The following is a 15,715-nucleotide window of genomic DNA, read 5'->3' as shown; positions in this document are numbered from 1 at the left end:
ATAGTAGATCTTCTGTGGTGAGGTGTCTTAAGTCTTTGGGATATTTTTAAAATTGGATTGTTCATTTTCTTATTGTTGAGTTTAAAGAATTTTTTGTATATTTTGGATGCAAGTCCGTTATTAGATGCATTGTTTGCAGATATTTTGTTCCAGTCTGTGGCTTGTCTTCCCATTCTGTAGACAGTGTCTTTCTCAGAGCAGAAATTTTTAAGTTTTAATGAAGCCCAGCTTATCAGTTCTTTCTTTTATGGATCATATCTTTGGTGTTGTATTTAAAATGTCATCACCATACGCAAAGTCAGCTAAGTTTTCTCCTTTTTTATCTTCTAGGAGTTTTGTAGTTTTTTGTTTTATGTTTAGGTCTGAAGTCCATTTTGAGTTAATTTTTGTGAAGGGTGTAGGGTCTGTGTCTAGGTTCATCTTTTTGCACGTGGATGTCTAGTTGTTTCAGCAAGATTTGTTGAAGAGACCGTCTATACCTCATTGTGTTACCCTTGCTCTTCTGTTAGAGATGAGTTGTGGGTCTACTGCTGGGCTCTGTATTCTGTTCCATTGATCTGTTTTTCTGTTCTTTTGCTGTTACCACATTGGCTTCGTTATTGTAGCTTTATAGTAAGTTTTTTTTTTTTAAGTCTTTATTGAATATTGCTTCTGTTTTTTTTTTTTGGCCGAGAGGCATCCCTGAACAGGGACCAAACCTGTGCCCCCTGCATTGGAAGGTGAAGTCTTAACCACTGTCCCGTCAGGGAAGTCCCTGTAGTAAGTCTTGAAGTCAAGTAGTGTCCGTCCTCCAAGTTTGTTCTTTTTCAGAATTGTGTTGGCTCTTCTATATGTTTGCTTCTTCATGTAAGCTTTAGGATTATTTTGTAGATTATCTACAAAATAGCTGCTGGGATTGCTCTGAATCTAGAGCTCAGGTTGAGAAGAACTGACCTTTTGACAATGTTGTATCTTTTAATCCATGAGCATGGGCTGTCTCTCCCTTTATTAAGTTCTTTGATTTCTGTTATCTGAATTTCATGGTTTTTCTTATCTAGATCGTGTATATGTTTCATTATATTTAGACCTAAATATTTCATTCTTTTTGGAAGGTAGTGAAACACCTGATACTCTGATTTTAATTTCGGATTTCACTTGTTCATTGTTGGTGTATAGGAAGCTGATTGACTTTAGTATATTATCTTTGTATCCTGCAGCCTTCCTATAATTGCTTATTAGTTTGCAAGAATTAAGTGTTCTTGATTCTTTGGGATTTTCTACATAGACTGTCGTGTCATCTACAAATGAAGATAGTTTTATTTATACTTCTTATATCCTTTTCTGGTCTTACTGCATTAGCTAGAACTTTCAGCTAATTGTAAAGAAGTGATGAAAGGGGACATCCTTGCTTTGTTCCTGATTTTAGTGAGAAAGCTTCTAGTTTTCACCATTAAGTATGATGTTAACTGTAGGTTTTTTCGTAGATATTCTTTATCAAGTTGAGGAAGTTCCCCTCTGTTCTAATTTGCTAAAGGTTTTTATCATGAAATGGGTGTTGGATTTTTGTCAATACTTTTTCTGCATCTGTTGATAAGTTCATGTAATTTTCCTTTAGTCTTTTAATATTATGGGTTACTTAACTGATTTTCAGATGCTACACGAGCCTTACATACTTGGGATAAATCCCATTTGGTTGGGGTGTATAATTCCTTTTATACATTTTGGATTTGATTTGCTAATATTCTATTGAGAATTTTCACATCTTTGTACTTGAGAGATATTGGTGTGTAGTTTTCTTGAAATGACTTTATCTGGTTTTGGTATTAAAGTGATGCTGGCTTCATGGAAAGAGTTAAGAAGTATTACTCTCCTTCTGTTTTCTGGAAGAGATTATAGAAAGTTGGTACCATTTCTTCCTTCCTAAATGTTTGGTAGAATTCATCAGTGAACCCATCTCAGCCTGGTGCTGTTTTGAAAGGTTATTAACTATTGATTCATTTCTTCAATAGATACAGATCAGATCAGTCAGATCAGTTGCTCAGTCGTGTCCCACTCTTTGCGACCCCATGAATCGCAGCACGCCAGGCCTCCCTGTCCATCACCAACTCTCGGAGTTCACTCAGACTCACATCCATCGAGTCAGTGATGCCATCCAGCCATCTCATCTTCTGTCGTCCCCTTCTCCTCCTGCCCCCAATCCCTCCCAGCATCAGAGTCTTTTTCCAGTGAGTCAACTCTTCGCATGAGGTGGCCAAAGTACTGGAGTTTCAGCTTTAGCATCAGTCCTTCCAAAGAAATCCCAGGGCTGATCTTCAGAATGGACTGGTTGGATCTCCTTGCAGTCCAAGGGACTCTCAAGAGTCTTCTCCAACACCACAGTTCAAAAGCATCAATTCTTCGGCGCTCAGCCTTCTTCACAGTCCAACTCTCACATCCATACATGACCACAGGAAAAACCATAGCCTTGACTAGACGAACCTTTGTTGGCAAAATAATGTCTCTGCTTGTGAATATGCTATCTAGGTTGGTGATAACTTTCCTTCCAAGGAGTAAGCGTCTTTTAATTTCATGGCTGCAGTCACCATCTGCAGTGATTTTGGAGCCCAGAAAAATAAAGTCTGACACTTTCCACTGTTTCCCCATCTATTTCCCATGAAGTGATGGGACCGGATGCCATGATCTTTGTTTTCTGAATGTTGAGCTTTAAGCCAACTTTTTCACTCTCCACTTTCACTTTCATCAAGAGGCTTTTGAGTTCCTCTTCACTTTCTGCCATAAGGGTGGTGTCATCTGCATATCTGAGGTTATTGATATTTCTCCCAGCAATCTTGATTCCAGCTTGTGTTTCTTCCGGTCCAGCGTTTCTCATGATGTACTCTGCATATAAGTTAAATAAACAGGGTGACAATATACAGCCTTGACGAACTCCTTTTCCTATTTGGAACCAGTCTGTTGTTCCATGTCCAGTTCTAACTGTTGCTTCCTGACCTGCATACAGTTTCTCAAGAGGCAGATCAGGTGGTCTGGTATTCCCATCTCTTTCAGAATTTTCCACAGTTTATTGTGATCGACACAAAGGCTTTGGCATAGTCAGTAAAGCAGAAATTGATGTTTTTCTGAAACTCTCTTGCTTTTTCCATGATCCAGCAGATGTTGGCAATTTGATCTCTGGTTCCTCTGCCTTTTCTAAAACCAGCTTGAACATCAGGAAGTTCACGGTTCACATATTGCTGAAGCCTGGCTTGGAGATTTTTGAGCATTACTTTACTAGCGTGGGAGATGAGTGCAATTGTGCGGTAGTTTAAGCATTCTTTGGCATTGCCTTTCTTTGGGATTGGAATGAAAACTGACCTTTTCCAGTCCTGTGGCCACTGCTGAGTTTTCCAAATTTGCTGGCATATTGAGTGCAGCACTTTCACAGCATCATCTTTCAGGATTTGGAATAGCTCAACTGGAATTCTATCACCTCCACTAGCTTTGTTCGTAGTGATGCTTTCCAAGGCCCACTTGGCCTCACATTCCAGGATGTCTGGCTCTAGGCCAGTGATCACACCATCGTGATTATCTGGGTCGTGAAGATCTTTTTTGTACAGTTCTTCTGTGTATTCTTGCCACCTCTTAATATCTTCTGCTTCTGTTAGGTCCATACCATTTCTGTCCTTTATCGAGTTCATCTTTGCATGAAATGTTCCTTTGGTATCTCTGATTTTGTTGAAGAGACCCCTAGTCTTTCCCATTCTGTTGTTTTCCTCTATTTCTTTGCATTGATCGCTGAAGAAGGCTTTCTTATCTCTTCTTGCTATTCTTTGGAACTCTGCATTCAGATGTTTATATCTTTCCTTTTCTCCTTTGCTTTTCTTTTCTCTTCTTTTCACAGCTATTTGTAAGGCCTCCCCAGACAGCCATTTTGCTTTTTTGCATTTGTTTTCCATAGGAGTGGTCTTGATCCCTGTCTCCTGTACAATGTCACGAACCTCATTCCATAGTTCATCAGGCACTCTATCTATCAGATCTAGTCCCTTAAATCTATTTCTCACTTCCACTGTATAATCATAAGGGATTTGATTTAGGTCATACCTGAATGGTCTAGTGGTTTTCCCTACTTTCTTCAATTTAAGTCTGAATTTGGCAATAAGGAGTTCATGGCCTGAGCCACAGTCAGCTCCTGGTCTTGTTTTTGCTGACTGTATAGAGCTTCTCCATCTTTGGCTGCAAAGAATATAATCAATCTGATTTCGGTGTTGACCATCTGGTGATGTCCATGTATAGAGTCTTCTCTTGTGTTGTTGGAAGAGGGTGTTTGTTATGACCAGTGCATTTTCTTGGCAAAACTCTATTAATCTTTGCCCTGCTTCATTCCGTATTCCAAGGCCAAATTTGCATGTTACTCCAGGTGTTTCTTGACTTCCTACTTTTGCATTCCAGTCCCCTATAATGAAAAGGACATCTTTTTTGGGTGTAAGTTCTAACAGGTCTTGTAGGTCTTCATAGAACCGTTCAACTTCAGCTTCTTCAGTGTTACTGGTTGGGGCATAGACTTGGATTACTGTGATATTGAATGGTTTGCCTTGGAAATGAACAGAGACCATTCTGTCGTTTTTGAGATTGCATCCAAGTACTGCATTTCAGACTCTCTTGTTGACCATTATGGCTACTCCATTTCTTCTGAGGGATTCCTGCCCGCAGTAGTAGATACAATGGTCATACCCCTCGTCCAAGGTAAGGAGCAATGGCTGCGCTTTGCTGGAGCAGCCGTGAAGAGATACCCCATGCCCAAGGTAAGAGAAATCCAAGTAAGACAGTAGGTGTTGCAAGAGGGCATCAGAGGGCAAACACACTGAAACCATACTCACAGAAAACTAGTCAATCTAATCATACTAGGACCACAGCCTTGTCTTAACTCAATGAAACTAAGCCATGCCCGTGGGGCAACCCAAGACGGGCGGGTCATGGTGGAAAGATCTGACAGAATGTGGTCCACTGGAGAAGGGAATGGCAAACCACTTCAGTATTCTTGCCTTGAGAACTCCACGAACAGTATGAAAAGGCAAAATAATAGGATACTGAAAGAGAAACTCCCCAGGTCAGTAGGTGCCCAATATGCTGCTAGAGATCAGTGGAGAAATAACTCCAGAAAGAATGAAGGGATGGAGCCAAAGCAAAAACAATACACAGCTGTGGATGTGACCGGTGATAGAAGCAAGGTCCAATGCTGTAAAGAGCAATATTGCATAGGAACCTGGATGTCAGGTCCGTGAATCAAGGCAAATTGGAAGTGGTCAAACTAGATGACAGGAGTGAATGTTGACATTCTAGGAATCAGTGAACTGAAATGGACTGGAATGGGTGAATTTAACTCAGATGACCATTATATCAATAGATACAGACTGATTCAAATTGTCTCTTGTGTGAGTTTTGGCAGATTGTGTCTTGCAAGGAATCGGACTGTTCCATCTACATTATCAAATTTGTGGACTTAGAGTTGTTCATAGTGTTTCTCTAGTATCCTCTTAATGCCCAGGGGGTCTTTCGTTTCTGATACTGGTAATTTCTATCTTTGTTAGCCTAGCTAAAGGATTATTTATTTGATTGATTTTTTTCAAAGAACCAACTTTTGATTTTGTTGATTTTTCTTCATTGATTTCCTGTTTCAATTTCGTTGATATCTGCTCTAATTTTTATTCTTTCCTTTGCTTACCTTGGGTTTCCTTTGTTCTTCTTTTTCTAGTTTCCAAAGATGGAAGCTTAGATGACTGATTTTAGGTCTCTTTCTTTTCTAATATGTGTCTTTGATGCTGTAACTTTCTAAGCACTGTTTTCTCTGCCTCCAGGAAATTTTTGGTAAGTTGCATTTTCATTTTAACTTAGTTCAAAATGTTTTGTAATTCCTCTTGAGATTTCTTCTTTGACCTATGTATTAGTTAGAAGTGTATGCTGTTTAATCTCCAAGTAGTTTGGGATTTTCAGCTCTTTCTTTTAGTGATTTCCAGTTTAATTTCATGCTCGTGTGAGAGCAGACATTATATCATTTCTGTTCTTTTAAACTTATTAAGGCATATGTTATGGCCCAAAATGTGGTCTGTCTTAGTGAATGTTTAATGTGAACTCAAGAAAAATATATATTTTGCTGTTTGTTGGATGAGGTGTTGAAGGGTGTCAATTATATCTAGTTAATCAATGGTGCTGTTGAGTTCAACTGTGTCTTTATTGATTTTCTTATTATTGTTTTTGGCTGCACTGGGTATTCGTCTAGTTGTGGCGAGTGGGGTTACTTTTTTGTTGCAGTGCACGGGCTTCTCATTGTGGTGGCTTCTCTTGTGGAGCACTGGCTATACGCGAATGGGCTTCAATTAGGGTTGATTTTTTGTTGGCAGGATCTGTCCATTTATTTATTTAGACATATAGTTGATTTACAGTGTTGTGTTAATTTCCACTATACATTAAAGTGACTCAGTTATACGTATATGTATATTCTTTTCCGTTTTATTTTTCATTATGGTTTTCCCCAGGACGTTGCAGCCAGCTCCCTGTTTTCTGACTGTGCTGTGCAGTCGAATCTTGCTGCCCATCAGGGTCTTTCTGTTTCTGAGGGAGGGATGCTGGGGTCTTCTCCTCTGATCCTGGATTCCTGGGCTTCCTTGCAGTTGTATCAGTTTTGCCTCATGTATTTTGACAATTATTATCGGGCACATACATGTTAAGGACTGTTGTGTCTCCTCTACAGTTGACCTTTGTTGTTACCTGATGGTCTTCTTTATCCCTTATCAGGTTCCTAGCCCTGCAGCTTTATTTTAATTAGTGGTAGTGTGGTGTATTTTTCTTTACCCCTTCATTTTTCATCTCTGTGTGTCTGTATATTTAAAGAGAGCTTCTTACAGACTGCATTTCGTTGTGTCTTGTTTTCTAATACACTCAATGACAATCTCTGTCTTTTAATTGAGGTTTTTATGCCATTAATATTTAAAATGATAATTGATATACAGTTGACCCTTTAACAACTCAGGTTCACTTAAACATGGATTTTTTTTCCATTGAACACATTCTGCAGCACTGCTGCATCCACAGTTACTTAAATCCATGGGTCTGGAATCTTGTGATGCAGAACCTCGCAGATTCAGGACCTTGAGGATGTGAGGGCTGACCATAAAGTTATCCACAGATGTTTGACTGTGCAGAGGGTTGACGCCCCCTAACCCCCAGTTGTTCAAGGGTCAGCTGTTGTTGGATTACTCTCTCGCATGTTTGTTACCGTTTTCTATTCATTGCTTATGTTATTTTCTTCCTTATTTTCTCATTCACTTTGGGAGTTCAGTAGTTCAGTTGAGCATCTTATATGATTCTCTTTTCTGTCCATTCTTTGCCTATCAGTTATACTTATTTTAAATACTTTTTTTAGTGGCTCCCCTAGAGTTTGCAATATTTACATTTAAAAATATGGAGCATTTCATGAATTTGCACATCATTGCAAGTTTTGCGTGGTTCTTATTCTAGTATATGTGCTGCTGAAGCGAGCACTTGATTTTACACCCAGGGTCCTTCCCAGCAGTTGTTTCCCTTTGGTTGGATAGTCACCTTCAGCAATTAGACACTGCCATGAGGCAGATGTGAACAGACCAAAGTGCTGAGCATCAGCCTGAGGGTTCCCACTTCTTTGCAGGTAGCAAATCCTGTTTTTATCTCTGACTGGTGTCTGCTGTGCCTTTGCTCCAGCCTCAGGGTCACTCCCATGCTGGTTCCAAGGCCCCTATGGCATTATCGCTGCACTTGTTAAGGCTTTTGGCCCCAGACACCACTTGCTTTCATTTTCAAAACTGCCGTTTCCTCTCTGGAAACAAAGCACAGACTGGCCACCTCTGTTGTAGGTGGTGGTGAGAGCATAGTTCTTAGGCTAACCTAGTAATACCCTTATTCCTTCCTGTCTTTGAACAGATGTGATGTTCACGGGTACAGCAGATGGCCGAGTTGTAAAACTTGAAAATGGTGAAGTAGAGACCATTGCTCGCTTTGGCTCAGGCCCGTGCAGTAAGTTTTGGTGACCACCTTTGTGTCTCTTCAGACACCCAAGGAAGGTGCTGAGAGGAGCTGTTTCCTGGAAGTCAGGTCTTTGGAAGAGGAGAGCCCCGCTGTCCAGCTGAGGCTCCCTGTGGTCATACTTTCCCTCCAGGCCCCTCACACCCCTCACCTCAGCACGCACCCCAGAGCTGCTGTGGGAGGTGCTAGGCTTTGTTCCTCAGGTGCCAAAGTGCATTCCCTGCACTAGCCTACCGTGGACCTCAGCCCTTCATCCAGAGTGAATTACCCTTAAGTCCCTCAGGTTTTAGAAACTCACTATTTAAGCACTGGTAGGTGGGCTGCCATCTATGGGGTCGCACAGAGTTGGACACAACTGAAGCGACTTAGCAGCAGCATCAGCAGCACAGACTTACTTTCCCTTTTGTTAGGAGCTAGAATGTTTTTGTAAAAATGATGCATTTTTATAGTAAAGTGGGAACAGCACAAAGAAGAAAGTAAAAATCACCTAGAGTCTTCTCAGGTGTAACTTGTTAACAGTGTAACAAATAACTTTTCAGATCTCTTTCTGTTCATGGACTCACACCCACACATGGTTGTAAGTGATGGGATTATACTCTGCTTATGAGTATTCAACCTGCTTTCCCACTCCGTATTGTGGCCATACGTGCCTCTGCAGTAAGCATCCTGTGATAAGCATCCTAATATAAGCACGCATGGTAAGTGCCTCTGCAGTGTGTCCTGCAATAAGCACTCTGGTAAGCACCCTGCAATAAGCACTGAGTAGTAAGCACCCAGTAGTAAGCACCCTGCAGTAAGCACTCTGGTAAACACCCTGCAATAAGCACTGAGTAGTAAGCACCCAATAGTAAGCACCCTGCAATAAGCACTCATTAGTAAGTACCCTGCAGTAAGCATCCTGTGGGAAGTGCCCTGCAGTGAGTGCCCAGCACTAAATATGCTTTACCACAGGTTTAAAAAGAATATAGGTAGTAGAACAGGAGAATGGATCTAAGGAGTAAAATGGTAGCTTTTCCTTTATGATGGGTGGAGGGACCCTGCCATGTCCTTGGACGGGCACAGCATTCAGGTCCAGCTGTGGGGCTTCAACCCCACTCCTGGAGTGCTGGGGGATCCAGGGGTGGGGCCTGTGCCTGCTGGGAGATCTGGGGGTGGGGCCTGTGTCTGCTAAGGGATCTGGGGGTGGGGCCTGTGCCTGCTGGGGGATCTGGGGTTGGGGCCTGTGTTTGCTAAGGGATCTGGGGGTGGGGCCTGTGCCTGCTGGGGGATCTGGGGTTGGGGCCTGTGTCTGCTAAGGGATCTGGGGGTGGGGCCTGTGCCTGCTGGGGGATCCGGGGGTGGGGCCTGTGCCTGCTGGGAGGTCCGGGGGTGGGGCCTCTGCCTGCTGGGGGATCTAGGGGAGGGGCCTTTGTCTGCTAAGGAATCTGGGGGTGGAGCCTATGCCTGCGCTGACTGTTTTGAGTCTCCAAACGCTGATGTGAGCGTGATCCTTGAGTGCCAGTTGCTGTGCGTGTGTCCACATCCTGACTCTCTGGTGGGCCCTCTGGACAGACTGGACAATCATCCTAAGCTCTCAGGGCCTGGGACACGGTAGGGGCTGATGCCATGGTCACTTTTGTTCTCTGCAGCACGATGCAGGTTTAGGACGGGATAGATAAGGTAATTGGACACTGATGGGCTACAGGCAGAATCTGGGGCCAGCCACTGATTCCTGTCTGTTTCCCTAGAAACCCGAGATGACGAGCCTGCTTGTGGGAGACCCCTAGGCATCCGGGCCGGCCCCAACGGGACCCTTTTTGTGGTTGATGCCTACAAAGGACTGTTTGAAGTAAATCCCTGGAAACGTACGTGCCAGTAACTTGCTTCCTTCTGTGATGATTGTGGATCTTTTAAATAAGTGTGTATTTATTTATAAATGGGTTTAGTAGAACTTGTTCAGTACAGCCTACCGGAGACCCTGGTATTTTTCTTACGTACCGAATGGTACTGAAGGTCTTGCCTGCAGAGAGCACCAGAATTCACGTCATGTGGCTCCTCACTCGAGCCTGTCTCAGGTTCATACCTTCCTCTCCCCTGACCACCGGGTCCCAGAAGGTCTCATTCCGAGGGTGTGAGGCTCCTCTTCCTATCTTCACTTTTCTGTGTGTCCGTCTGGGCTCCCTATTTGTTTTCTGCTTCTCAGTCTTCTCTTTTTCCTTCCCCTTCATCTCTTGTCTTTTTACTTTTCCTTCCTCCAGCTGCTTCTGCTGTTTCCCTCCCCTGACTGGTCATGGTGTCCTGTGGACCAGTGCTGTGATATTGCTGTGTGTGCTTAATGGGGAGGGTCACATGGAGGGAGGAGTTGTCATCGTGGGTGGTGCACAGGGCCCCTGGGTGGCCCCCACTCTGCCGGGTGCCGGCATGTGCCAGTTACTCAGCCTCTGAGTCCGCTTGCCTCACCACAGAGTAGCACTGACGGGAGGGCCTGCCTTGGGGGATCGTTGTGGGGGTTTAAATGGGGTTGGACGTAAAGAGAACTGAGCACTCCATGAGTGTCTGTGCTACAGCCTGAAAAGACTTTATACTACTCCTGCTTTTCACATTTAAAAGCAGGTGAGGGGAGCATTATGTATTTCTCTCAAATAGAAAATTGCCTTATTATCCCCAGACTCTTCACAGATTTTTAAGTCAGTTGGTCTTGGGGAAAGGAGTTCCTCATCCATAGGGAGGATTCTGCCTTTAGTGGGCTTGTTCTAAAAAGTTCATCACTGAACAGAAAGGAGGGAAACACTGTGCGAAGTACTGCATCTTCTGACATAGGGAGTGGGGAAGCTCCCTTAGTTTTTTCCTTTTAAATAAGTTAGGTTGATTAATAGTTTGAAACTATTGAGCCACATGTTCTTAGAATGAAAGCAAGTCTCCCCCCTTTCTTCTTTCTTTCTTCCTTCCCATCCCCTCAGGTGAAGTAAAACTGCTGCTGTCCTCTGAGACCCCCATTGAGGGGAGGAAAATGTCCTTCTTGAATGATCTTACAGTAACTCGGGACGGGAGGAAGATTTACTTTACGGATTCTAGCAGCAAATGGCAAAGACGAGATTATCTGCTCCTGTTGATGGAGGGGACGGATGATGGGCGGTGAGTGTCCTCCTAACTCTGCCCAGGGCGGCTGTAGATGGGCAGGATGACGTCGGAGAGTGTATCACGCCCAGGAGTTGGTGGGTGTTTCTGAGCATCTGCTCAGCTATTAAGGGGGGATCTTAATGTCTCTTGGAAATAGGTGGTAGACACAACAGGGCAGCGAGATGTTCTCACTTCTCTTTGGAGAAATGAAGCTAAGAACAGCCAGGCCATCTGAGGGTGTGGGGCGTGGTCTGGCACTTGGCAGGGAACCTCAACTCCTGTGAGGCTGGAGCCATGGTGACCCACCCTGGTGTGAGCTAGCGAGAGAACTGACCGTAGGCTTGTCTGGAGGGGGGTGCCTGGGGGGCTCTCCAGGGCCCGCCTGGAACTGGTCTGAGAGGAGGATGGGGGCCCTGCCGCTCCAGTGGAGGCCAAGTGCTCCTGCACAGGCCCTGGCCCAGGGCTCCAGCCCAGCATGGCTCCCAGATGCCCCGTGACCCTCTGCGTTGGCGCCTGCAGCCTGCTGGAGTACGACACTCAAACCAAGGAGGTGAAGGTTTTGCTGGACCATTTGCGGTTCCCCAACGGGGTGCAGCTGTCTCCTGCAGAGGACTTTGTCCTGGTGGTGGAGTTGGCCATGGTGAGGATCAGGAGGTGCGTGAGCTGGCTGGCGTGACGGGCGCCGGACCGGGCTGAGGGGTGGGGCGGGGCCTGGGGGCCTGGGTGAGAAGCGGGGCTGGGCTGGTGTGAGAGACCCGCTTTAGAGCCTGGGACGTGGCAGAGGTCGGTCCTTTGTCAGGGGAGAGTTGTCTTCTCTGTTTCCCTCAGCCTTCTTGAGTGTCGCGGGCTGGGAGAGTCTCGGAAGAACGCTGATTGTGGTCCTGGCCCGGCCCGGTTTCCCGCCGTGGCCCAGTTCCCGCCGTGGCCCAGTTCCCGCCCCTGCTTCTTGCTGGACCCAGGATTCTGAGGCCCTTGCAGCGGGCCCTTGCATGATGTGCCCTCATTTGTGATGGATATATTGGTGTTTGGCTCCAATTTTTTGTTTTGGGGGGCTGCTGTTCATTGCCTGCTTGGTTGACTTTTTCAGGTTCTACGTGTCTGGCCTGATGAAGGGAGGGGCTGACGTGTTTGTGGAGAATTTGCCTGGCTTCCCGGACAACATCCGAGCCAGCAGCTCCGGGGGGTACTGGGTCAGCATGGCGGCCATCCGCGCCAATCCCGGCTTCTCCATGTTGGATTTCTTATCCGAGAGGCCTTTTCTTAAAAAAGTGATTTTTAAGGTAAACATGAAAACTATGATTTCAAGAAACAAAATGAAATTGCATCTCATTGTGGGTTTTTTTGACCCTTGTGAAAGCTCTAAAGATTCTAGTTCTGCTTATGGTATCTGATACTTTCAGTGACTTCTTTAAACTTATCCTTTGCCTTAAAATGTGAATTTACATCTTTGAGCCCTCTGACTCTTGCCCTCCTTGTTTCCTCATCTGGAATTGTCACCCTCACCATCATGACCTGTTGGGCCTCTGTCCTGCTTGTTCCTCTTGCTCTCCCCTGGACGCCCAGCCTTTGGCTCTTCCTCACGTGGTTTAGGTGCCCCTTCCTTCTGCTTCCCCGGAGCCTCGTCATGCCCTCCGTGGGATCCTGCCCATGGTACTGGTACTGAACTGTTTGTAATCTAAGGTCCTAGAAGGTGCCAGGCGGCGGTTCCTGAATGAGTCTGTGCACATGTGCTCATGGACAGACCTTTGTACCTACATTCATATATCTTTATCTGTTCCTTTAAACTGAAAACTCTAAGACTGATGTTTCTAGTCCAACACCACAGGATCTGTGCCTGTCTTCTTACCATCCATGTTGGTACTTCCTTTCTCTAAGGGTGAGAAACCTGGGTCCCGTGCTCCCTCATGCCTGTTTGATCGATTCCCCAGTGTCCACATTTGTAGCCTTTGTCCCCAGCATCACACGGCCCTGGTTAGGGCTCTGGTACCCAGGCCAGCCCTTCTCCCTCCTCCCAGTTTCTCCCTCCTCCCAGCCACGTGTAGGGGCCTGCTGTCTCCTTGGGGGCCCACGGCCTGTGCCAGCCACTCCGCTGCAGGACACCATCTCCCCTGCTTGGAGCCATGGCCTCTCCTCCAGGGTGGAAGCTCCCTACTCAGACTGACTCCCTGGTTTGGGCGACCCCTGCACGCACCTAGCCTGCTTAGCCCCACAAGCCATTTTTTGACTAAATGTTTTGGGACCAATAATTTTAAAAGGCAGTAGCACTCTTGTGTGGAGGGGAGCAGGTGGGGAGGTGGTTCAGTGGGGGGCAGTGCAGGTGGGATGCACCCAGCAGGTGACAGGACTAGGTGCCTGGCTGCGGGTCTCCAGGTGGGCTTGTTGTCTGGGCTCCAGGGTCTGCACCTGCCCTGCCATACTCTCTCTGCTCTGTGCTTCCTTTGCAGCTATTCAGCCAAGAGACGGTGATGAAATTCGTGCCACGGTACAGCCTTGTCCTGGAGCTCAGTGATAGCGGGACCTTCCTGAGGAGTCTGCATGACCCCGAAGGGCAGGTGGTCACCTACGTGAGCGAGGCGCATGAACATAGTGGGCATCTTTACCTGGGCTCCTTCAGGGCCCCCTACCTGTGCAGACTCCGCCTGTAGTCTGCTTAGGCTTGCTGTCACCCTGTGCCCGTTGTCACCCAGAGCCCGCTGTTACCTGGAGCCCGTTGTCACCCCATGTGCCGCCCTTCCTCCATGCCTGCTGGTCCGGGAGGTGTGTGGCCCCAGGACACCTTCACCTGAGCTAGGCCTTGAATTTGCTGAGGGGAAGATGAGTCCTTGTAAAGCCATTTTCTCTTAAAAACCTCCCCAAGCGTGGTGATTGTCTCTGGGACCTGGGGACTTGGTGTACTTGGGTAGGGATGGATTTGTGGGTGGCAGCTGGGGTCTCGTCCCTGCTACTGGCTGTGTCTCACCAGCCTTGGTGTCTTTGCTGTTAAACAGGAGATACCTGCCTTTGGGGGAGGGACCCCAGGAGGGTGAGGAGAGCTCAGAACAAATGTGTGTGAGACCTCAAGATGGGCTGTGTGGGCAAAGACTTCCCCAGAGTCGTAAGGGACTGGGCCTCAGCCCTGGGCGTCCCTCCTGTGGCTCCCACCCTCTTCCCCAGCCCAGCCCCCTCCCTCCGTCCCTGGGCCCCCGCCAGTGTTCTGAAGGCAAGGACTTGGATGTGTGTGGAGGAAGAACATGTTGATTCTAGCTGCTCAGAGGACTAGCCGGCTTCTCTGTGTACAGCTTGCTGTGCAAATCACAGGATGGGGATGGAAGGTGGGCGCTGGGCACCAGGAGTCCTGTTCACAGCTGGTTCCTTGTCCCCAGACCCAAGTGTGAACAGTGCATGTGCTGGGGTCGCTTCTGTTCCGGTGTCACAAGCCTGACAGATGTGCCCACACGTGGTCCTGGTGGTGGGCGACCCTTGTGGATTGACCTGTGGGTGGTGTTGCCCGAGACTTTGTTCTCTGCTTTGATTTGCTCCAACAGCGAGTGAGGTCTGTTTTTCCGTGTGTCGTGAGGGCTGTTCTGCTGGGATCGTGCTTGCATTTGCTTGGTGCCTCCGCCATGGCCTCCCACACTGACTCAGTCCACATGACACCGCTGTTCTGTTTCCAGCCTGCCAGGTAGGGCTGATGTCTGCTCCTCCCTTTCCTGGCATTTGTGAGAACACATCAGGGATTGTGTGTTGGAGTTGTCTTTGTGAGTTGAAAAGATGGTATTTTGAATGGATGACAACAGTGAATGACGTCAAGGAGGGCCGACAGCAGCGGTGAAACCTGAACCGTTTGTGTCGTGTGCTGACTCAGGCTCCCCCCGCCCATTTTAGGGGAGAACAATCAGTCTGATGGGGGCCCGTCCTGGGTCGTCTTCTGCTCAGGGCCAGCTCCCCACACAGCTGTGCATGGCAGTCAGACTGGCTGCATGGCAGTGACCCATGTCCTGTCGGGTGATGCAACCTCATGGGAAGTGGTGTTTAATAGGCAACAGTGCACCCGTGTATGACGTCTGCAGGAACAGTAGGGTAAAACCTGACCATTCTGCCATGAAAACGCAGCCCAGGCGCGCTGACCCTGAACGTTTCTTGGTTGGGAGCCGGGAGCCGAGGGCTGCACTGTCAGTGCAGAGGAGCTCGTAGCTTTTCACAGTTTTCAGCAAAGGTGTCTTTTTTTTCCCCCCTGACTCAGGTGTTGCTTTTCTGTCTCAAAGTGTCATTTCCTGTGTTCTTTGTGGTTATTTGCCATGGTAAGGTGTAAAGTATAGTTTCATTAGTCTTAAATATACGATAGACTTTTGTTGTAACATAAAATGAATTTGTTCTAATGTGAATTGGTAACATGCTCTTAAAATTAAAGCAAGTGATTCATTCATTGTGTGCTGCTTTATCATCTGTTACGAAAACACCGTCAGTACTCCGTCACTGCCTTTTATAGGACCGAGGCTTCACGTTGAAGTTCTGTCGTCAGCGTTCGCTCTGCCGTGCTAAATGGTTTTTACATGTGCTGACCTCGTAATGATACAGGGAGACTGGCCAAGTCTCACTGGGAGCGGAGGCTGGGGAGGGAGCTTCC

At 46.6% G+C, this 15,715-nt stretch overlaps 1 protein-coding gene across 3 annotated transcripts in view; it reads left to right on the top strand.

Annotated features, from left to right (window-relative positions):
• The window catches only part of APMAP (adipocyte plasma membrane associated protein), a 30,367-nt gene extending 14,853 nt beyond the window's left edge, over window positions 1-15,514 (top strand). Inside the window, 6 exon segments of one of the 3 annotated variants that reach the window (NM_001035413.2) lie at window positions 7,909-8,001; window positions 9,738-9,854; window positions 10,950-11,124; window positions 11,629-11,763; window positions 12,197-12,389; window positions 13,554-13,958. In NM_001035413.2, the coding sequence (NP_001030490.1) occupies window positions 7,909-8,001; window positions 9,738-9,854; window positions 10,950-11,124; window positions 11,629-11,763; window positions 12,197-12,389; window positions 13,554-13,754 (914 nt within the window). In that variant the 3' untranslated portion in view covers window positions 13,755-13,958. 3 annotated transcript variants of the gene reach the window in all.
• Window positions 15,515-15,715: the final 201 nt, after the last annotated feature.

The sequence above is a fragment of the Bos taurus genome, chromosome 13 (assembly GCF_002263795.3).
Source record: "Bos taurus isolate L1 Dominette 01449 registration number 42190680 breed Hereford chromosome 13, ARS-UCD2.0, whole genome shotgun sequence".
Classification (NCBI taxonomy): Eukaryota; Metazoa; Chordata; class Mammalia; order Artiodactyla; family Bovidae; genus Bos; species Bos taurus.
Note: the sequence above shows the minus strand (reverse complement) of the source record. Positions and strands in the feature narration are given on the sequence as shown.